We start from the raw sequence: 22,365 nt of genomic DNA on the forward strand, positions 1-22,365 counted from the left end.
GCATGACCAGCCCTGGTCCCTCTGCACCCCGAAGAGGCTTCGGGAGGAGCTTTTCCTTTGCCAAAGGCTCAAAGCTGGGAAGGCCAGAGCCGGTCTGCAGGAGTCTGCTAACGAGCTGGCTGCCAGGCAGCCGCCTGCACCATGGAAACCCTGACACAGGAGTGCCTGGGGTAGGGCTGGACGCGGGGCCGGGCGGTGCGGGGCGGTGCGGTGCGGGCCGGGCGGTGCGGGGCCGAGGGGGGCGGCGGGGCGGTGCGGGGCGGCGGGGCAGGGCGCTCGGCAGGCACGTCGGAGCTGTGCTGCTGTCGGATCGCGCTGCTGCTCTGCTCCCTGCCTGCTGTGCTGGGGCAAACACGGTGCTGACTCTCAGTCCCCAGCTCTCTGTTCCAGCCACCCCCACGTCCCTCTGGGAGCTGCATCCCACAGTGTCCTCCTTGGGCAGGCTGCTCCCGCAGGGGCTGGGTTTTAGCCTTGCTTGGAAAGCGGAGGAACTGCAGGGTGGAAGAGTTTGCCCCAGCTCTGCTGCTGGCAAATGCTCATCCCACATGTCCTGGTTGGTGCTCTCTATCATCTGCCTCAAGCCCAAATCCAGATAGAACTTCTTTGGGTTGGGTTTCGTTGACTTGAATAGCTGAAAATATTTGGCAGCCAACTGCTGCTGAACAGCTTCCTCTCCGATTCCAAAGCATTCTTCCCCAGTCTCAGGGAGCTGTCACTACAACTATTTTTACTTCTTGCCTTCCCCCCCCCCCCCCTCTCTTTAAACCCATGATTCATCACTTGTTTGCTCAGGGAGGGAGGAGGCAATTCTGGTCTCGGGGAAAGTGATGAAAATCCAAGCAGTTGCACTGGCCTCGCTTCAGTTCTTCTGCAATCATGAGCAGGAGAAGCTGTTCTCTACAACCTGAATGCTCTCAGCTCCTGGGGGCTCTAAAAGGAAGCCATTCCCACTTCCAGCTGCTCTAGGGAGGTTCTCCTCCCCCTCTACTCTACCCTGCTGAGACCACCCCTGGAATAACTGTGTCCAGTTTTGGGCTCCCCAGTTGAAGGGAGACAGAGACCTGCTGAGAGAGTCCAAGGGAGAGCTGTGAGGGGGACTGGAACATCTCTGCTGTGAAGAGAGACTGAGAGCCCTGGGGCTGTTTGGCCTGGAGAGGAGAAGGCTGAGAGGGCTCTGATCAATGTCTGCCAATAGCTGAGGGGTGGGGGCCAGGCTGAAGGTGCCAGGCTCTGCCTGGAGGTGCCCAGTGAGAGGACAAGGAGCAGCAGGTACAAGCTGGAACCCAGGAGGCTCCACCTCACCACAAGGAGACTTTTCTGTGTGGTGAGCCTGACAGAGCCCTGGAGCAGGCTGCACAGAGAGGTGGAGTCTCCTCCTTGGAGACCTTCCAACCCCACCTGGATGTGTTCCTGGGTGCCCCTGCTCTGGCAGGGGGGGTGGACTGGGTGGTCTCTGGAGGTGCCTCCCAACCCCTTCCATTCTGTGATTCCATCGTTTCAGGCAATGGGAACAGCAGGCTTGGGGCTTTACAAGGCTGCGTGATCCAACCTGCTGCTCAGGAAAGCAGTGCAGTGTCAGTGTGCAGACCAGGCTGGATCAGAGACCCCTGGGGCAGCTGTGAAGTGCTACCTGGACATCTCGCTCTGAGCTGTGGCTGTGAAAGACAGAGAAGGATTAGCTGTGTTTATTTGCTGGGGACACACAACCATTCAGTGAGTGCCCAGAGGGGCTGAGATTTCAGCTTGCTGCTTAGTTCTGGCCACAGTTCTGTGAGGCTCAGCTGGTGTGGGCTGAGTGCAGCCCCTGGGCTGCTGCCCCTCTGCTGCTTGCCTCTGGGGACTGTGCTGCTTGTGCCTTGCGTGACGCTGCCGCTCCACCCTCGGGTGAGTGGGATTCATTAGTGCTGAGACAGCCAAGAGCTGAGCTCGCTGATGAAGGGGCATTGAAGCCCGGCCTTGGGCAGTGAGGACACAGCCCTGCCCCAGCAGGGACTGCTGCAGAGACGCTGTGCTTGCTGGGGGACCCTGCCGATGCCACCCGCTCCCTGCCCCGGGGAGGGCTGGCTCTGCTTTGGAGCAGTTTCCTGGGAGCTCAGCAGAGAGAACAGGAAGACTTTGTTGTCTTGAGAGCAGCTGCTGGCTCAGAGCACAGCCCTTCCAGGGCAGCTGGAAGGAGCAGCACTTCCATGTCCTGCATAGCTTTGCACATGGAAGAAAACACTTTGTCCTCCCTTGCCAGCAGCAGGGCTCCTGGTGGGGAAGAGAGCTGCTGATGTCCCCAGCCAGGCTCTCAGCCCATGGCCCTGTGCCTGAGCTGCCAGGCAGACACTGCTCATGCTGCTGCACCAGCCTCGGGGCTGAGTGTCTGCTCTGGACCGAGGATGCCAGAATCAACACAGCTTAGGTGGGACCCAGCCATGGCTCATGTTCATTTTCACAGAGTCCCAGCGTGGGGGGGCTGGAAGGGACCTCTGGGGATCCCCCACTCCAACCCCCTGCCAAAGCAGGTCACCCACAGCAGCTTGCCCAGGGGCACAATGCCCAGGGGGGGTTGGAAGGTTTCCAGAGGAGACTCCACAACCTCTCTGGGCAGCCTGCTCCAGGCTTCCAGCAGCCTCACAACAAAGAAGTTTCTCCTCCTGCTCAGATGGAACCTCCTGGGCTCCACTTTGTGCCCCCTGCCCCTTGTCCTGTCCCTGGGCACCACTGAGCAGAGTCTGGCCCCAGCCTCTTGCCCCCCAGCCTTTAGCTCTTGCTGAGCGTTGCTCAGCTCCCCTCTGGGGCTGCTCTGCTGCAGGCTCTCAGCCCCAGGGCTCTCAGCCTCTGCTCCTCACAGAGCTGCTCCAGGCCCCTCAGCAGCTTTGCAGCCTCCCCTGGCCTCTCTCCAGCAGTTCTGTCTCTCTTGACCTGGGGAGCCCAGCTTTCTTTTACTTGAAGCTAAAACTCTGGGCTGCTCTGGTTTTCTGTGTTGCAGGAGCTTGTGGTGCTGCTGGGAAGAGAGGCAGTCCTGGTGAAACAGAGCCAGGGTGACTCCAGTGCTGGGGACCAGGATGGGGGAGAAACAGTGTGAAGAAAGATGAACAATGAACCTGCTGCAGTGCTGAGAAGAGCTTTAAATGAGCTCTCCCTGAGCACACTGAGCACCTGTTGGCTGCACCAGCACCTGCACTGCTGCTGCTGGAGTTGTCCAGCAGTACTCCATCAGCACTTGGGCTCCGTGGCCAGTTCAGGTATCAGCCAAAGCCGCTGAGCAGTGAATACCTTCAGCAATTTGCTGCTCTTAATGCATTCACTCAGGCCAATTACACACAATTACAGGTCTGCCCTTGTCACTGTACAGCTTCTTGTCCTGAGCATGCATAAGTATTCCATGAGCCCCCACTCAGCACAGGCTGTGGGCAGAGGGGGATCTGGAGAGCCAACATTTGTGTCCTCGTTTCGCTTTGGAGAGCTTTTCCAAGGTGGTTTTTGGATCCTCCCTGCAAAGTGTTGGGTGAGGACTGGCTGCCCCTGCAAGCTGTGCTCAACAGATTGCTAACTGAGTTAGCCAGTGGCTCTTGCAGGCCCTGGCCGTGCCAGTGGGTGTCATTTAAATGGATCCACTCATGAAGGCTCAATTAGCAGGGATGGTGCAGTTCACAGCCCTGCTCCTCAGCCCCTGCTAATCAGATCAGGTCTGGCTGAGTGCTGCAGAGGTAAAACCACTGAGGCCTTGTAGGGATCAAGCTGGAGATCAGAAAACCTGAATTAATATTGCTGTCCTCCCCCAGGGGCTGGTGGTAGGGCTGGAGGGGGGAGCAGGTCCCAGTGGGCCTCAGGGGACTGCTGCTGGGCTTCTCCTTGCCTCTCCTTTTCCAGCTGCCAAGAGAAAATGATTATGCAGAAGCAGATAATGGTGAAAGTGATCAGAGAGGCAGGAGCTGGAGCACCTCTGCCAGGGGAAGAGAAGGCTCCAGGCAGAGCTCACAGCAGCCTGCCAGGACCTGAAGGGCTACAGGAAGGCTGCAGAGGGACTGCTCCCAAAGGGCTGCAGGGCCAGGAGCAGAGGCAATGGTTTGAAATGAGAGCAGAGCAGATTGGGGTTGGAGGTGAGGAACAAGTTGTGCCCCAGGAGGCTGCTGGAGCACTGCAGCAGGCTGCCCAGGGAGGTGGTTGAGGCTCCCTGCCTGGAGCTACTCGGGGTCAGGCTGGACAATGCTCTGAGCAGCCAGGACCCTGCTGACTGCAGGGGGGCTGACTTTTGGAGGTGCCTTCCAGCCTGACCCATCCTGTGACTCTATGATGCTGATTTCTTCTAGAGACCTCTTTGAGGCCAGCTGAGGAGGAAACTTGAGTAAAGCTGTGGCCATGCTGAGGAACTTCTGGTTTTGCAGGCTCTGTGGTGTTTGTATCAAAACTCCCTACCTTGGGGATCAGCTGAGGCCACAGATCAGTGGGAAGCATTCAGGTCAGGCAGTTGTTTGTCACAAACACCAACAAAGATGTCCTTTGCTTACAGCAACCTCCAGGAGTCCAACTCACTGCCTGGCCCCTGTGGTGCCATGTGCTGTGAGTGACAGGAGCCACAGCATCCCCCTGAGACAGGTAGGTCAATCAGATCAGTTCTGTCTCACTGTCTGCACGGCAGAAAGCCAGCATCTGATCACATCTTCACGGGCAAGAACTCTTCTCCCAGGCCTGCCTCTGGCCAGAGCATCGCTGCACCCCTTCCTGCTGGCCCTGATAACATCTTCCTAGCAGGAGCTGCCATGGGAAAGTAAAGAGCAGCTTCTCTCTTCAGCAGGTAGGCAGCTTGGGAATGGGAGTGGAAATAGACCACAAAGCAAGCCCACCCCATCCTCAGATGTCTCCCAAAGCTTGGGGGACACACAACAGGGTCCTTGTTCTGGTGGCTTTGAAAGCAAACAAAGCCTGCAGCCCAGGGCTGGGGGACACTGGCAGTGTTGGGTTTCACCTCTCCTTTGTGCCTGTGGGAGGCAGAGAGCTCAGCCTGGACACAGCCTGGGGGAAGTGGTGAGCAGGCTGGGCAGCAGCACAGATCTCTGCTCTGTTCAGCAAAGCTCCATTTCAGTGCAGGTGCTTATGTTGCACCAAGCCCTTGCAGAGCTATCAGCCAAGCTCAACACCTGCAAGCTCATGGGCTGTGATCCAGCTCTTATCACACTCTGCAGTGCTGGGGACCCTGCAGATCTCCTTTCTCCTTTGGTTCTTTTTTACCCTGATAGGTATCTTGCAGTCATGATAAGAATGAGGCCTGTACCATTTCCAGGCAGTGTAGTACAAGTTCTCCTTCCTGTTGGATTAGGATCCCATCACCACATTCGTTATCTTCTGCTTGCTCAAAACAAGAGAGCTAACAACCCCCCAAAACCTCTCTTCACTGGAGGCTCCAAGCTTACAGAACAAAGGCAGATCACACTGCATACAAGGGCCACCTCAGAAAGCCAACCCAGGCGGGCTCTCAGCTCCCTGGCATCCTGTTTGTCATCAGCACAGTGCAGTTATCATGGACTCCAGTGGGACAATGAGCAGGAGAGCACAGGTGGTGTCCCTTTTCAGCTGTTTACCTGGAGGAAGGAAAGCTCTTGTAACAGAGTCAACACAGAATTTGTCAGGCTACACCAAACTCTCCAGCAGACATGACCTCGAGGTCATAAAATCAGCCAGCAGGAGTAAAATCAGTCCCAATATCAGGGAAACAAAGAGTGTGTGTGCCACAGGAATGGGCGAAAGGGCTGAGCCCAGCCTCCTGCAGAGCCTGGGAGCCCAGGAGGGCTGTGTTCAAATCAACTCAGCATAGCCTCAGCCATCAGTTTCAGCTCATGAAACCCAGGCTGCAGAGGCTTGTCCCCAGGAACAGAGAGGAGAACAACAACGACAGAACTGTGGAATGGTTCCCCCGAAGCTTTTGGAGCTTGCCTTCTCTCACTGGTGTGCTGTTCATCTGTAACTGGAGCAGAGTAAGCCTGGCTCTGGAGTCCTGGGCTGCCAGGACCTGAGACTTACTAATGATCCTTCTGACTGCATTTGGTTAGGGGAAAACCAAACCAATCCTGTACAGCTCTGTGCTGAGCAGCACTGCACAAAACCACCAGAGGCAGGTGGATGGTTCAAAGGAGCATGGAGCTGGGGAGCCCTTGTGTGTGCTGGGCTGGAGCTGCTGCCCCACAGGCAGGGATGGGGGGCTGGGTAAAACCCTGCAGAGCACAGTACTGACAAAACAAAGCTAAGGCTGAGCTCTGAACCCTCAGCTCGGGGCTGGCACAGAGCTCACTGACTGGAGCTGACGGTGCTGTGCTCTGGGCTGCTCCCCTTGGGCTCCCTGGAAGGAGGTTGGAGCCAGGTGGGGGTTGGCCTCTCCCCCAGCAAGTGATGGGAGGAGAGGATGCAGCCTCAGGGTGCAGCAGGAGAGGGCCAGCTTGGACATGGGGAACTACTTCTTCCCCAGGAGGGCTGCCAAGCTCTGGCACAGGCTGCCCGGGGAGGCGATGCAGTCCCTGTGGCTGCAGGGCTTAAAGCCATGGTGTGGCCATAGGGCTTAAAGCCATGGTGTGGCTGCAGGGCTTAAAGCCATGGTGTGGCCGTGGCAGCTGGGGGGTGGCTGCCGGGCAGCCTGGGCTTGAGGCTTGGCCTGGATGATCCCAGAGGTGGTCTCCAACCCCAGGACTGAACCTGCAGCGTCTGCTGGGCTGTGCTTTGGCAGCCATCCTCTGCCCCCAGGCCTGCAGCTGCCCTCAGCCCTGGGCTGGCCCTGAGGGAGGTCGCCCAGGCCAGGTGCTGCAGAGCCCTTTCCCGCCCAGGCGCTCGGCGCCATTTCCTGCCTGCCCTCGGCCCCTGCCCTCGGCCCCTGCCCCCAGCCCCTGCCCTCAGCGCCTGCCCTCAGCGCCTGCCCCCAGCCCCTGCCCTCAGCGCCTGCCCCCAGCCCCTGCCCCCAGCCCCTGCCCCCAGCCCCTGCCCCCAGCCCCTGCCCTCAGCGCCTGCTGCCCTCGGCCCCTGCCGCCCTCCTGCCACCCCTGCCCCGGGGCTCCTCGGGGGCTGTGGTAAGGGCTCCTGCTGCCTCTGCAGGGTGGCCACCGCCTGCTGCCCGGGCAGGGAAGGAGGGTGGCACAGGAGGCACCTGGGCAGGGCAGGGGGGCACAAGGTGCTGGGGGAGGGAAGGAGAGGGGCAGGAGGTGCTGGGGGAGGGAAGGAGAGGGGCAGGAGGTGCTGGGGGAGGGAAGGAGAGGGGCAGGAGGTGCAGGGGGGAGGGAAGGAGAGGGGCAGGAGGTGCTGGGGGAGGGAAGGAGAGGGGCACAAGGTGCTGGGGGAGGGAAGGAGAGGGGCACAAGGTGCTGGGGGAGGGAAGGAGAGGGGCACAAGGTGCTGGGGGAGGGAAGGAGAGGGGCAGGAGGTGCAGGGGGGAGGGAAGGAGAGGGGCAGGAGGTGCTGGGGGAGGGAAGGAGAGGGGCACAAGGTGCTGGGGGAGGGAAGGAGGCACGAAGGGCTGGGGGCAGGCAGGCAGCCGAGCACCATGGGCAGGAAAAGGCCTTTGCTGCTCCTGTGTGATCGCAGCAGGGGCAGGGGCTGGCCGTGGCCCCGGGGCTCAGGGCATGGCTGCCAGGCAGAAGCCTCCTCAGAGCTCCGGGGCCGTGGGTGGGGAGGCTGAAGCCGGTCTGGTGCCAGGCAGCGCCCGGGGATGGGGTGGTGGTGCCAAAGGCTTCCTGCTGCTGTTTGTTGCCATTTCCTTCTCGTCCTTTCTCTCAGGGCTGGTCCTGGGTGAGAGACTTGCCCCCAGCCACCCGTGGGAGCCTGGCCCCTGCCTCTGAGGGGTGAGTGCTCTCAGGTAGTGCTAGGACTAGGGGGAATGGAATGAAGCTGGAGGTGGGGAGATTCAGGCTAGATGTGAGGAGGAGGTTCTTCACCATGAGAGTGGTGAGACCCTGGAATGCGTTGTCCAGGGAGGTGGTCGAGGCCCCGTCCCTGGGGGTGTTTAAGAGCAGGCTGGATGAGGCTCTGTCCAGCCTGATCTAGTGTGGGGTGTCTCTGCCCATGGCAGGGGGGTTGGAACTAGATGATCCTTGTGGTCCCTTCCAACCCTGAATGAAACTATGAAACTATGAGTGAGGAGACCACTGCCTGCCGCAGCCTCTCCAGGCTCGGCAGCATTTCAAAGCCCACAGGGTTTCTCCCTTCCCAGCGCTGCTGTCCCTAACCTGCCTCAGCTGCGGTGTGAGGGACCTCAGCTATGGATGTTTAACCTCTTCTGAGGCGAGGATGTTCTCCTGCCTTGGAGGGGCAGCTGAGGTGACTTCGCTGTGCCAGTGGATGCGAATTCTCCCCCAGGATGGGCTGGGGGCAGGCTGGGGGGCTCATTGCCCTGTGACTTTTGTGAGGTGCATTTGGGATGCCTCTCTGTGGGCTGTGTTTGAAATGCCCCTTCAGAGAGGTCACTTTGTTCTCAGGGAGCTGCTTGGCTTTGTTTGGTCTGTGTTTAAGAGAGTATATGTTGTCCCTTCTTTCCTGGTGTGTTCAGCAGGTCATTACACTAATGCCCAGAGAAAGGGTTGGACAATTCCCACACGAGGTGCCAGGTGTAGGGGCTGCAAGAAAAAAGCCATTCAGGACTTGTGTTGTGAAGCCTGAACAGGCATCCTCTGGAAAATGTCAGCAGTTCTCTCATGTTAAAGGTTATCAAGACTGGGACAGCTCCGTGGTTCCCTTTACAAACCAGACAATAGCAAATGGAACCTGGCAATTATTTGCTAAATATCAATAAGCCTCTGAGGATGGCCATGAAATAATGAGGGGCATTCAGCTGGGCTAACAAAACATCTATGGCCTGCTCGTAGCATCAGTGGGGAGGGCCTGAGTGCTCAGGAGCTCCCAGGAATGGGAAGTTGGCAGCCTGGAAATAACTGGTTTGGAAAATACTTTCACAAGCTCAAAGCTTTTCCTCCTCTGAGGAAGGAATGAGCTGGCATTGCAAGGTAGGTTAATATTAAGTCCAAAACCTCAGTTAAGGTGGTTTGCAACCCAACACTTTCCTTTCCTCTCACGTTAAATGACCTCTCCTGTATGAACTGCCTCATTAAATTCAGTTGGACTTCCTCCACAGGAGAAGGAGGGCAAATGTTTTCCTGAGGGCTGTGCTGATGGAGCCACTTGTGCTGCATAAATAAACAAACAAATGTCTGTCTGTGTGTGTGCTGCAGACCTCAGCTGGGGAAGCACAGGTAGGGCAGTGCTGGGCTGTGCAACTCTCGTGGCCCAAACACAAACGGCGAAGAGCTGCCTGCCTCTGGTGGCCTGAAATGCTTTCCATTGGAAACAGATGCTACTTAGGGCAAGAGTTGGTGTTAAAAAGTAACTTGCTGTTTCTCACTGTGAATAGCTTGAAATGATTTGTTTAGGTTCAACCAAACAATCTAAACTAGTCTTCTCAAGTTGCAGAGCAAGAATGGCCTACGCCAGCCCAGCCCGGGACTTGGTTGCTCTGGCAGACCTGCATCCAAACCTGGCCCGTCCTGTAAGTCTCATGGACATAGTTCCTTTTGTTCTCAGATGAAATGGTATATGGCTGGATTGTATGACTGCAAAATTATGTAATTGATGTGGATTTAGGGAGTAACAGCATTAGTGTAATTGTCAGATGGAAAGCACCTTCCCTTCTTTGTGCAAAAAGCAGCAGAAGGAAAACTGATGCTGCTGTCGTGGCTTCCCTGTGCTGTGGGCAGCTATAGATATTGGCTTGGGCAATTCAGTGCCTGAGAGTATCAGAGGCTTCTTTGTGGGGTTTAAATGGATACTGAATTAGCAAAGGCAGCTACAGAATCAGCTTTATGCAGTCACAATACATCTGGAACCCACAATGCTCTCTCACGGTGAGCCGTGGAGGCGTAAGGCCCAATCCTGCAAGCTTCAGCGGCGTGCTCAGCCCCTCTGGGCTGCATAAGCTAGGCCTGGACCGTTCAAACAAAACTTCTGTGTTTCACCTGGGTGAAAATCTGACAGCTGCATGTCAGGGAGCATCATTTCTACTTAGAGCACAAAGTGGGTTGGGTGGTTGTTGGCTTATAAGGAGCTAAGAATTCTCCCTGTGGGGAGGACAGGAGAGTAGGATGAACCAAAAGCTGAACCTAAATCAGCAAAGTTTTGTTGTTGGCAGACTCAGGCAGCTGTTTGAGAGTGAGTCTGTTGTTGCTGTTGTCCTGACTGAGGACCATCATCACTGGAGCAGGAGCTGAGCAGGGGGAGTGTGTTGTAAAACTCAGCATCTTTCTCTTGGGAGTTTTAGAGGTGAATAAAATCAGCAGGTTTGGGAGGTGCAGCTTCATTCCCTGTCCCCAGGGAAGAAGAGAGGCAAGAGACACCCTGAAGGTCAGTCTTTGGGTGTTGAGATGCAGGGTGTGCTGCACTCTGGTTGAGTTGAAATGTGGTCTTTAAAGAAACAAAAGGAACTTAGATAGATCTATCCCCCTGCACGCTGGGGGCCAGCTGGCAGCTAGAAGATGCTCTGTCAGATTGGAAGAGCTGGGAGCTGACGCTCGTTCCCCGCTGTCCTCCTGATGGTTTCCATCCGTGTGGGGTAAGGCAGCTACCTTGCTCCACCTAGTGATTCAAAGGCCACTGGGACCCTCCGAGCCAGGCTCTGAGCACGTGTGGACGGCTCACAGTTACCCTGAGGTCAGGCAGGCTGTGTGCAGAGGTGCAGAAGGCAGCCCCTGTGGATTATTAACTTGTCACATTGCCCCTTGCCAGCTGGGGCCAGCTTGTTAGCTGGGGCTCCCGTGCTGGAGCAGGGAAGTGTGGAGGCTCTGGAAGTCAGGGCACGTGTGGAGCACAGTAGAAGGATGTGCCACACTTTGTCCTAGAGGACAAAGCTCATTGTCTGAGCTCCCTTTGAGGCTGGCAGAGGAGAGGCAGCTGCCCACAGTTGTGCTGTGGGCTGGGGACAGGATCTGTGTGTCCCCTGTACAGGTGTGTGTCCGTGCTGACAGCAAGGGAAAGCTGTGAACTAAATTCTGCCCAGGCTTTGCCTGGGGTGTGCCAGGGGCCCTGAGTCCCGAGCAGGGAGTGTGAAACAAGACTACTGCTGCCCAGCTGAGGAGAGATGCATGCAGAGCAGCCAGCACCGGGCATGCTTTGGGTGAACTTTTGTCCTCCCCTTGTCTTTCCAAACAGAACCAGATGGGTTCCTTGGAATATTGTTATTAGTCACTCTCTTTCTTACAGGAAAATGGGATGTTTATGTTCTAGTCCTTAGCTCATGTGGTGCTGTGGGATAAGTAGATTAAACTGATTTCCAGTCAGAAATATGTTTATTATCATCAGCAGAGTGCAAGCCCATGAAATCCAATTCATGCCATCCATCTGTGTCTAATGCTTGTTTTCTATCATCTCTTTATTTTCTAGAGTGTAATCGGTGTGGTTATTGGGAAAACAGATGTCAGAGGCTTTCCAGACAGAAAAAGTACAGTCCCTCTTAACTCCTTTTACCTCTTTTTCCTTCCACGGGGAATTCGGTGCCTGGGACTGCACTCAGTGGGTAGATGGTAAACAGAGTGCTTGGTGCAAACCAGCATGGAAGGGTGCCAGAGTAAGACCAGGTGTGTGCTGGAGGAGGAGGAGAGGGCAGCAGGAGTGTGGCTAAACCTTAGCCATCAGAGTTTGCTTGGGGAAACTCTGGCACGGAATTAAGGGTCTGAAGAAGGTCACTGAGTCCAGCCAACAGCTTGAGGCCACCATGGCCACTAAACTGTGTCCCAAGGGGCCGTGTCCACAGGGTTTTTGAGCCCCTCCAGGGACTGGGCGGTTGGTTTGGTCTCTTATGTTCATTCTCTCTTGCAACAGAAATGTCAAGCAGATGCCTTAAGGAGGGGAATAAGTAATTGAGTGCTGAGGCACCAGCCTCATCCTAGCACAGAATTACCATAGAATTATTTTGGTTGGGAAAGACCTGTGATCCTTTGATTCAGAAGAAAATGCTTTAGGTTGGAAGGGACTTTTAAAGCTCATCCAGGCCAACCTCCCTTAGCCAGCAGGGACATCCCCACCTCGAGCAGGCTGCTCAGAGCCCCAGACAACCTGACCTGGAATGGTTCCAGGGATGGGGCATCTCCCACCTCTCTGGGCAACCTGTGCCAGGGTCTCACCATCCTCATCATAACTTTTTTTCCCCACGTCTCTAGTCTGAATCTCCCTCTTTTAGTTCAAACCACCACCCCCGGTCCTGTCCCAACAGGCACTGCTCATGAGTTTGTCCCCAGCTTTCTGACAGGCTTTCAAGTACAGAGAGGCCGTAGTGAGGTCTTCCTGCAGCCTGTCCCTCTTGCGTTAGATCTGTAAGTTCATGAGGCGTCCCCTAAAGTGAAGAGATGTCTCCGCACACGGCTGGTGCGGGTCCCGCTGGGCACGGGCAGGAGCCAGCCCCGCTCGGGAGCCGGCCCCGCTCGGGACAGCGGCGGCGGTGCTGCGCGGTCTGCTGCCCTCTAGCGGCCCTGCCCCGCAGCGCGGGCAGGGAACCCTCGGCGGAGTCTGGGAAAGCCTGGATCCAAATCCCAGCTTTGGTAGATAAACTCTCGAGTGCAGCCAGCTGTGGCGATGAAGTGTGACAGTGCTGTTCGGGGTTGCAGACATCGGGGCCGAGAGATACACCTTCAGCTTCACCATTCGTGACTCACCTGCGTACTTCATTAACGTCAGTGCCTGGGGCAAGGAGGACTATGTCAGATCACTTTCCGAAAGCTTCAGAGTTGGTGACTGTGGTGAGTTGGAGTTCCTTCTCAGCATGTGTCTGCTTGGATCTGGGGTGGGATTTTTTCCCCCAGTAAATCAGTGTTATGTACTTGTGGCTTTGCTCTATTTTCCTCTGAGGACCCAGAAAACATTCTAATTGGAAACAAACTGTTCAGATATGTGGAGTATAAAGAGGAGAGGCAATGAGACCTCAAGGATTTAAACTCAAAACCAGTAAATATGTCAACAAAAGGGCCAGATACAACCCCCTGAACGCAGCCACCCAGAACTCACCTATAGTCAATCAATCCAAATTCTTACACTATGTTCAGTCCTTATAAATGATGACAAAGAAGCTCTGTGAGGGACTTTGGTGTTTGTCTTCATTTAGGCATAGTTACGACGACAATTGCTCAGAAAAGCCCAGCAAAACTCTTTGTTGTCTGTGCTCTTCTCCTGTTCTGTTAATACAAAGACTTTGCTGCCTTGGCTGAGAGCTCAGAGCAGATAAGAGCTGCTGGAGAGCTGTGTGTTGTTTCCACTGAATGTCTTGAGGACTCTCCTTAAACTCCTGAGGATCCTGCCTAAGGTGTGGATGCGGCACTCTGGGGCATGGTTTAAGGACCATGGTGGGTTTAGGTTGATGCTTGGAGATGATGATCTTGGAGGCCTTTTCCAACTGAAATAATTCTGTGACTCCACGAGCTGCCTGAAGGGTATGGAAATATCTGTCAGGAGTTACTGCACACTTCTGCTGTACTTAACCTGGACAACAACCACTTTTAAGAGCTCTCTTTCTTCCTATATGGCTATGCTCAGTTTGCTAACTTTATTTCTCCATGTTTTGTTTTAGTTACAATTGAAAATCCCTTAGTTCAGTCCAAGGAAGCAGAGAGGGAAGAAAAATTCAACCCTGTGACTCCCAGGTAAATGTAAAGCACAGCCTGGTGGTTCTCTCCAGGAGGATCAAAATCAGTGCCTGCATTAGCTGGCAGCAGGCAGCTGGTGCAAGAGTTTAGAACTGGTCACCTTACAGAGTTTTACCTTCTTCCTGTGCTCATCCAGGTGTGGGCAAGAAGTCTCAGAAGGGAAGATATTTGTCAGTACCTGGCCATGAAGTAATCATGTGCTAAATGATGCCCTTGGTAACTGACCAGGGTCACTCCTGTTGAGTTTGCTCAGCTAAAGTGATTTAACATGGAGTTGGTTTTTGCCCAAGTCTTTTATCAGACACTTGAATCTCTCTATGAAACTGCAGATCTTAACTTAGATATGTCTTAACCTACCTGAGGTAGCTAAGTTTAGGCTGGAGGTGAGGAGAAAGTTCTTCCCAGAGAGAGCTGTTGGCCGTTGGGATGTGCTGCCCAGGGAGGTGGTGGAGTCACCGTCCCTGGAGGTGTTCAAGAGGGGATTGGATGTGGCACTCGGTGCCATGGTCTAGTCATGAGGTGCTGGGTGACAGGTTGGACTCGATGATCTTTGAGCTCTCTTCCAACCTTGCTGATTCTATGATTCTAAGATGCAGATACTAGGCCAAGCTAAGCTCACACACCTCGTCTTTAGTTACAGCTACTTTCCTAATTCACAGAACCAGAGAGCAGTTTGGGTTGGAAGGGACCCCAGAGGTCATCCAGTTCAACCCCCCTGCTGTCAGCAGGGACATCCTCCACCAGATCACCCATAAGTACAAAGTGCCCAATAAGCCTGCAGTAACACAAGAGTATGTAACTCTTACAAACTAACTTTAGACCAAATTAATCCCAACTTTCCCCCATCTTCAGGGCAAAGAAGAAAGGCAGCAACCAGCAGTTATTTCCTCCTGTGAATTGAGTCCAGACTTTGCAGTGTGAAATGCTGATGGATGTGTTGTGTTTTGTGCACACCCTTTAGTGGCTACAAATTGCTGCTGAGTGAAACTCACTCCGTGGTCAAAGCTTCCTCCGGCTATGACATGGACACGAGGCTGCTTCCCCTGCTGCACCTGCCTGTCAAGGACCCCCAGGACTACTACTCACTGGGTGATATCATGGCAAATGGACAAAGCCTGGATGGAAGGATCCTGAATGTGCTTGCAGCTGTGATGTCAGTGAGTAGAGGAGCTGCAGCAGGCTGTGTTTCTGCTGTCCCAGGGGTAGCTCCACTGGTGCAGGTGTGGCTCTGCATGCTGGCTCTCAGGCTGGACAGCCATTGCTGGGTTGGTTTGCTGAAGCTGGCAGCCACTTCAGCAGAGTCACCACAGCCACCACGTGAGGTTTCATCAGCAACACGAGGGGGGAAGTCACAGCCACAGAAATCATAGCACAGAATCACTTTGGTTGGAAGGGACCTTAAAGATCATCATCCAGTCCAACCATTCTCCAGCTCTACCAAATCCCTCAGCACCACATCCCTGCAGCTGTGAAACACCTCCAGGGAGGGGGATTCAACCACTTCCCTGGGCAGCCTGCAGCTGTCTTTGAATGTCTCGTGTCAGCTTCCTCTGAGGAGTAGAGAACTTGCAGACATGCAAGCCATGAACTCTTCTAAATTAGATATGAGACTATTGTAGGAAAATGTAAGACAAATTAAGACTTTGAAATGTGCCTCCTTATCCTGAAGTAGAGTTGCTGCTGTCAGACTTTGAGTGGTGTACAGGTGGGGGTTCTATTTAATGCTGTTTCTGGGGGTTTCCTCTCTTCAACTCTTTGCCACTAAGAGTTTTAGGAGGATAAAAGTGATAACCCAGGAAACAAAGTGACTGCTTCTCTTTCTTCTTAAAGGTTGGGGAGCCGAAGTATTTTATGACCTCAGACAAGAGGAAAGGTCAGAGGTGTGAAGTGAAGCTCTATGATGAAACTGAGATGTCTTTTCCAATAGTATGGTAAGCTCTTTTTGTTTGTTTGGGGCTTTCTTATCCACTAACCCACACACATCAGTGCAAAAGTAGGCAAAGGCACTAACTCTGACACTGATAAAACACTGCCTTTTAATTGAGATGGATTGACAGTTGTGTGTGACCCCCAGTGCACACTAAACAGGGGCTAAAAAAAGGAGACTCATTAAAGTGGCCTCATTTGTACTGTCTGCCTTATGACTCTGCTGACAGCCTGTGAGCTCATGGATGGCACAAGGAAGCTCAGGGCCAAACAGCTACATTGTTTTTTAATGTGGACATCTGAGCTAATTCAGGAAATGGCCTTTCAAACCAGTCGCAAAGGCAGTGCCCTTCTTCCCCAGGCTAGGCTGAGAGTACAGGAGGAGCAGGCTTGCTTTGTTAAAGCCAAGCAGTGTGCACAGGTGGAATGGAAATAGGTTGAGAATGGTTGGCCATGTTTGCAGCCTGTATCCCTTTGCTGACTGCACCCATCCCCTCATGGGTGTGAACAGTGACTTGCTCCCACAGGGAGTTGTGCAATAAACTCAGGGCTTATCTATCTGCAAGCTCTGGGGGCACCATTTGCCTGGGGGTGGCTGTCCCTTGGTCAGAATGCCCTTTGCTCCCTAGATAGATGCAGCAAGCCAGCACTGCACTGACTGAGAAACTGCACTGTCCCTCCCTGTAATGCTTACCACAGTGAATGGACACACAAACACGACCAGGCATCAACAGGGTGAGGCTGTCCAGCCCTTCAGCTGCCCCCAGTGTCAGTTACAGAAGCAGCTTCACTGGGAGTCTTACTCCAGGGCTGGCAAGTAGCAATCCAGAGCTGTATCCTTCAGGGCTGCTCAGAAGCAGAGGGGAGGTGGAGTTGCTGTGTGCACTCCAAACTCTGCTTCTTTTGTGCTTTCATGAAGCCACAGCTGGAGGCAAAGATTCAGGAAGTCCTTGAGCAACAGGACTGTGGTGAAGATACTTCTGAGGCCATCAGTGAAGAGGTGGCTGAGCCATGCCAGATGGAAAGGAAATGCCTTAAATCTTTTCCCAGGGATTAAGGGAGAGAGCCACCAGAGCAAACTGTGCCTTGGCAGGGTTCTTGCCATCCAAACTTAGGAGGAGCTGAAAGAGATTTTATCCAGGGACCATCACATTATCATTTCTGAGGGATGCCACTGACCTCACTCCAGTCTCACCATCCCCACTCACAAGGGTTCCAGTGTTGGAAAGCTGGCTGAACATCTGGCCAGTGACGAGAGCCATCGAGTGGTTCCCTCAGCCCAGGCCCAGCTGATAAGCAGCTCTTTTAGCTGCACTCACAGATTCCTTTGGCCAGGGCCCTGAAATGCAGACAGTATCTGCCCCATTATATTCTGCATTGAATCATTTTGACCAATCTAATAGCTCTGTATTCTATCCTGTTTGGCATGGGATGAAAGAGGCCATCCATAAAGCATCCTGCCTGGCTGCAGAGCAGATCCCTGTGGGGGCAGGCAGCGTTTCATTTGCACGTGCACTGACACAGGAGTTGTGTCCCCTTTGACCACCTCAGCTACATCACTTACTAGTTCAGTAATAAACACTTGGAGTGGTGTTGTGATCCATTCTCTCTCTTTAATGTAGCTGGGATAATGAATCCATTCAGCTGGCACAGAGTTGGATCCCACGAGAAACAGGTACCGTAGCCTGGGGCTCCTGCTGTGATGTGGCTGCTGGTGTGAGCCCTGCAGTAACAGGGCTGCTCTCCTCCTGTCTCTGCAGTCATTTTTGCCTCAGATGTGAGGATCAGCTTTGACAAATTCAGGAACTGCATGACTGCCACTGTGATATCCAAAACCATCATCACAACGAACCCAGGTAGGAGCTGCTGGAGTCTGACTCCAGTATTAACAACTATTATGGGCTAGAATGGAGGCCTGATGACGTTTGCCTGCTTGCTTCAGGAAGCTCCCTCTTTCTTCTCTGTCACCACTGGCTTTTGGCTTCCACCTTTTTCATTGTCCAATTACTTTATTTCATGGAAGCAGCCTCCCCACATCTCATCCAGGACTAACAGTTGCAGTCCAAGAGCCAAAAGCAGCTCTTGGCTAATTCCAAGAGGTGAGATGTTGGTACTAGGAGAATAAGGACACACCTCAAGTACTGAGGGCAGTGTTGTGCCCCTCGCTCCAAGAAGGGCACTGAGCTGCTGGAGCCAGTTCAGAGGAGGACAATGAAGTTGGTTCAGGGTCTAGAGAATAGGTCTGGTGAGGAGCAGCTGAGGGACCTTGGGTTATTTAGTCTGGAGAAAAGGAGGCTGAGGGGAGACTCCCTGAAAGCAGGCTGGAGTGAGACCAGTGTTCACCTCTGCTACCCAGTAATGACAGGACAAGAGGAAATGTCCTCAGGCTGCACCACAGGAGGCTTAGCTTGGAAATCAAGAAAAATTTCTTTGCTGCAAGGGTGGTCAGGGACTGGCAGAGGGAGGTGGTGGAGTCCCCATCCCTGGAGCTGTTCAAGAAACCTGTGGCTGTGGCACCTGGGGACAAGGTTTGATGGCGCTGGGGTGACAGTTGATGACCTTGGAGGTGTTTTCTAACCAAACCAACTCCATGATTCTGTGCAATGCTGCTGCTGATTAACATGCTGCATGCAGTAAGAACTTTTCCACATGCACTCCTCAGAAACAGCAGAAGCAAATGCTCTCTTCAGCTTCATAAAAGACAGTGCATGCTCAGGAGCTCTGCATGACAGGATGGACGAGCAGGCAAAAGATTCCATCAACTGTAAGCATGGATCCAACCCCTTGGCTTTACCTACTGAGTGTCCTTCCCAGTGCAGCTGCAGCAGCAAGCTCTTGCTCTGTACGCTCACCAGACCAAACCTCAAGTCTTGCCTGGCTGAATGCTTAGAGTTTGGACTGCTGTTAGTGGGACCACCCCTGACCACTTATTTCTCTCCAAGGCTGGTGACTCTGCCAGTTGCAGCCTGCCTGGCACAATTTGTTCTGTCTTGAAGAAGTACTAAAACTGGAGAGGGAAAGTTCTTGCCCAACACCTTTTTGGGGCACACAAAGATTAAACATTAGCTATTTTTCTCCCCTGACTCCCCTTTGGCTTTATTTCTTGCCCCTAAATGATGAACCTGCTTCAAAAGGAAAGTCTTGGAGGGCCTCTCCTGGTTGTTTTAGCTCAGATCCTCTCCTGTTGATGCCCTGAATCCCCTTTTTGTTGTTGCTCTTCTGCACTGCTTCTTTCTCAGACACACTTAACATGTCCTTTCAACTTTTCAGTGGAGACTATAGTTGATGTTTACACTGTGGAGCAGCTGAAGGAGAAAGCTTCCCAGAGTGATGGCAAACTGGAGCCAGTCTATGGCATTATCTATGGCTACCTGTCCACCCTGGACATTGATGAGAACACATCCAAAGTTATTCGTAACAGATGGTAAGCAGCTGCCTGCCTCACGTTTGTACCATGCAGTGCTTCTCCCTCTTCTCCTGACCCAGATCAGACAGGACACTACCTTAGTCCAGTTCCAGACAAGGAATAAAACTCCCCTGGAGAATGCCATGTGGTTTCCTCTGGTGTAGGCTTAGAATCAGAGGATGGCTTGGGTGATCACAGGACCACAGAATGCCAGGCTGGAAGGGACCCCAAGCATCCCCTGGTCCAAGTCTCTAGGTGACAGCACAGCTGAAACGATCTGGCCCAGCACTCTGCCCAGCTGAGCCTTAAATCTGCCCAGTGTAGGGAAATCCACTGCTTCCCTTGGGTGATTATGGGTTGTAAGGGACCTTAAAGATCATCTAGTCTGATGGCCCTGCCATAGGCAGGGACACCTCCTGCTGGCCCAGGTTGCTCAAGGCCACATCCATCCCAGCTTTGAACACTTGCAGGGTTGAGCACTTGGATTGCAGAAGCTGCAAGGAAAGGAGTTTGCTTTCTGGAGGCCTTGCTCTCTCTGAGTCCAGAGGAGAGCAGAAGACAGAGGCCATCTCATCCCAGGCAGACTTAAGAATTTAGAAGATGGGAAGGCAAAAAGCCTCTTGGGAAGCTCAGCCTAGCAAAGAGCTTCCAAGCAGGGGGAACTGCAGGGCAGCACTAACTCTCTTCTGCTGTTTCAGCTCAGTTTGCCGCTTCGTAGTGAGCGAAGGGTCCAACACCTGCACCTTCTGCAGCGAAGTCTCTTCAGATTCCAGACCAACCTTTGCGAGCTTTGACATCCTGGTGGATGTGACAGATCACACAGGCACTCTTCCCTCCTGTTACCTCTCTGACTGTGTGGCTGAGGAAACTCTAGGCTGCACAGTAAGTAGAAATGAATTGGGGTTTATTTGACTGAGGAAGGGGAGCAGTAAGTGTCGATGTGTGTATGGGGAGACACTGGAACCGGTTGCCCAGGGAGGGTGGGGATGTCCTCTCCCTGGAGGTGCTGAAGGCCAGGCTGGATGGGCCCTTGAGCAAGCTGGGCTGGTGGGAGATGTCCCTGCCCATGGCAGGGGGTTGGAACTGGAGGAGCTTTAAGGTCTCTTCCAACCCAAACCATTCCAGGAGTGAATCTATGGAATGGTTTTGTGTGTGTGTACCCTGGTTCAGAGAATGCTGTGTACCAAGGGGTACACACACACAGAGAGGGTCACCAGTCAAAAGGTAGAAATCAGTAGCTGCTAAGAAGAAGAATCCTGTTGAGTGCAGAAGTAAAGCCCCTCTTCAGCCCACCACCTCTGAGGACACGTTGGGAATTGCCTGTCTTTGCTTTCCAAACACTCTGTCACTGGTTCTGACAGTCTGACTTGCCCAGCACACAGATCACACCAAACACTACCTTACAGCACAAAACCACAGCTCTGAAACGTCTCAAAAGATGCAAGAGGCTCTCTTCATCAGCATTTTGCTGTGGAGGTGCTCTAACTGCAGGCTGAAGGACTGCTCTGTGGTGCTGTTAACAGGTCCATGAGTTCCTGGCTCTAGCAGAAGACAAGAAGACTGCTCTGAAGTGGCAGCTGCTTCTGGAGCGCAGCAAGGTCTATTTTAAGGTTAGGGTCTGATGTTCATTAAGCCCCTGGCTGGTTCCCATTCAGCAGTGTGTTTAGTACTGACAAACTCCTTGCTGATTCTGCTGAACCCTGAAAACTGAGGATTAGCTTTTGTACCTACTCTGAATCACAGAATTGGTGTGGGGGGAAAAGACACTGAGTCCAACCATGAAACCAATGCTCCTAAATCTACTGCTAGACCATGGCCCTCAGCACCACACCCCCAGGCTTTGAAACCCCTCTGCTGGGAGGCCAGGCTGAGAGAGTTGGGGCTGTTCAGCCTGGAGAAGAGAAGGCTCTGGGGAGACCTTCTGGTGGCCTCTCAGGACTTCGAGGGGCCAAGAAGAAAGCTGGAGCAGTGCCTGCTGTGACAGGACAAGGGGTGCTGGTTTAACTATAAGACAGAGATTTAGACTGGGGAGAAAGATGAGATCTTTGCCCCTGAGGGTGGTGAGTCTCTGTTCTTGGTTGCCCAGAGAGGTGGGAGGTGCCCCATTCCTAGAACTGTTCCAGGGCAGGCTGTTCGTGGCCTGAGCAACCTGCTCTGGTTGGGGCTGTCCCTGCTGACTGCAGGGGGGTTGGAATAGATGGGCTTGAGGGTTCCCTTCCCACCCAAACCAGCCTGGGATTCCATGAAATGAGGTAAAATTTGTATGCCCAGAGCTTCCAGTGACAGCCTGTGTGAGGCTGGAAGAGAAGACATTTCCAAGTGCCATGCAGCAGTAAACACCAAACCCCCTCCACTCTTTTTACAGGGCACTTTGGCACCCAGCTGGAGAACTGGGCTGAAAGTGAACCTTCTGTCGTGCCAACTGGCAGACCCTAGAGAGGCAACTCAGAGCCTGCTGGGAAAAGGGACTGGGAGCAAGAGACTGCACCATTAACAGCAGCCAGGGGAGAACTCCCCTCACTGCACTCTCAGCAGTGGGATGCTGCTGCTGCTCTGTTGTGCTAAGTATGTTCTGATGGTAAGGAAGGGATGTGCTTTGCTGACCCCCTGCAGGGAGCTTCTCTGCTCACCTCTCAGGTGGTTGGGCTTGAAAAAGCATTCTGGTGCCTCAGCTTCAGAAGAATTCCACTGAATTCAGCCCTTTGCAAGGGAGGTGGAAGCTCTCTTCACTCAGCTTAGAATGCATGACACTATCAGAAACCACAAGCAGTGTTCAGTGTCTGTAGGGTTTAGCCACTGGTTTTTTCCTGCTACTTTTGTGTTAATTAAAACAAACAATTAAAGACCCAGTTTGAAGCAGTGCCTGGGGTTGTGGTGCAGGTTGTGAGCCCAGATGTGGCCCTTGTGGCAGCTGCAGAGGTGTGGAAGTGGCTGTGGTGTTTGCAGGGCTGCTCCTCTGCAGGGCAGAGTGAGTCTGAGCAGAGCAGATATCAGTCACCAGGGACCTCTGACACCCAATCCGAGCCTAGAGGTGGCAGAGGAGAAAGGACTCTTCCTCCCCCCGGAGAGCTGCTCTCAGCAGAGCAGAAAGCGCCCCGGGATGCAGGTCCTGCCTTTCTGCACGTGTTTGCCCTGGGGTCTGATCTATTTGCTGCCCTTTCTGTTCTCCTGCAGCTGACTGCCCTGGTCTGGTTTCATTTTCTTCCCCATCCCATCAGTCTCTCTCCCCTGTTTCCTTTCTCTTCCCTTGGGGAGGGCAGGGGGGTTCTCAGGGAGCTAATTGGATGATCTTCCAGCTCCCCTCTAGCCCAACCCACCGTAGGAGTCTACGTTCACTTTCATTTTCCTTGTGTGATTCACAGTGCCCTGCACTATGCTGCTCTTTCCCAG

General features: G+C 53.7%; 1 protein-coding gene across 1 annotated transcript; it reads left to right on the plus strand.

Moving 5' to 3' along the window:
• Positions 1 to 9,436: 9,436 nt before the first annotated feature.
• Positions 9,437 to 21,558, plus strand: LOC137445080 (meiosis-specific with OB domain-containing protein-like). The gene is made up of 13 exons (XM_068146501.1): positions 9,437 to 9,505; positions 11,392 to 11,449; positions 12,612 to 12,743; positions 13,568 to 13,640; positions 14,605 to 14,800; positions 15,474 to 15,574; positions 17,192 to 17,244; positions 17,330 to 17,425; positions 18,232 to 18,333; positions 18,840 to 18,993; positions 19,674 to 19,857; positions 20,499 to 20,585; positions 21,341 to 21,558. Exons 1-13 carry the CDS (start codon positions 9,437 to 9,439, stop codon positions 21,467 to 21,469), a joined length of 1,434 nt encoding a protein of 477 aa, XP_068002602.1. The 3' UTR covers positions 21,470 to 21,558.
• The last annotated feature ends 807 nt before the right edge of the window (positions 21,559 to 22,365 follow it).

The sequence above is a fragment of the Melanerpes formicivorus genome, unplaced genomic scaffold, assembly GCF_026170545.1.
Source record: "Melanerpes formicivorus ecotype bairdi unplaced genomic scaffold, bMelFor1.0.p_v2 SCAF_14, whole genome shotgun sequence".
NCBI classification, from domain to species: domain Eukaryota; kingdom Metazoa; phylum Chordata; class Aves; order Piciformes; family Picidae; genus Melanerpes; species Melanerpes formicivorus.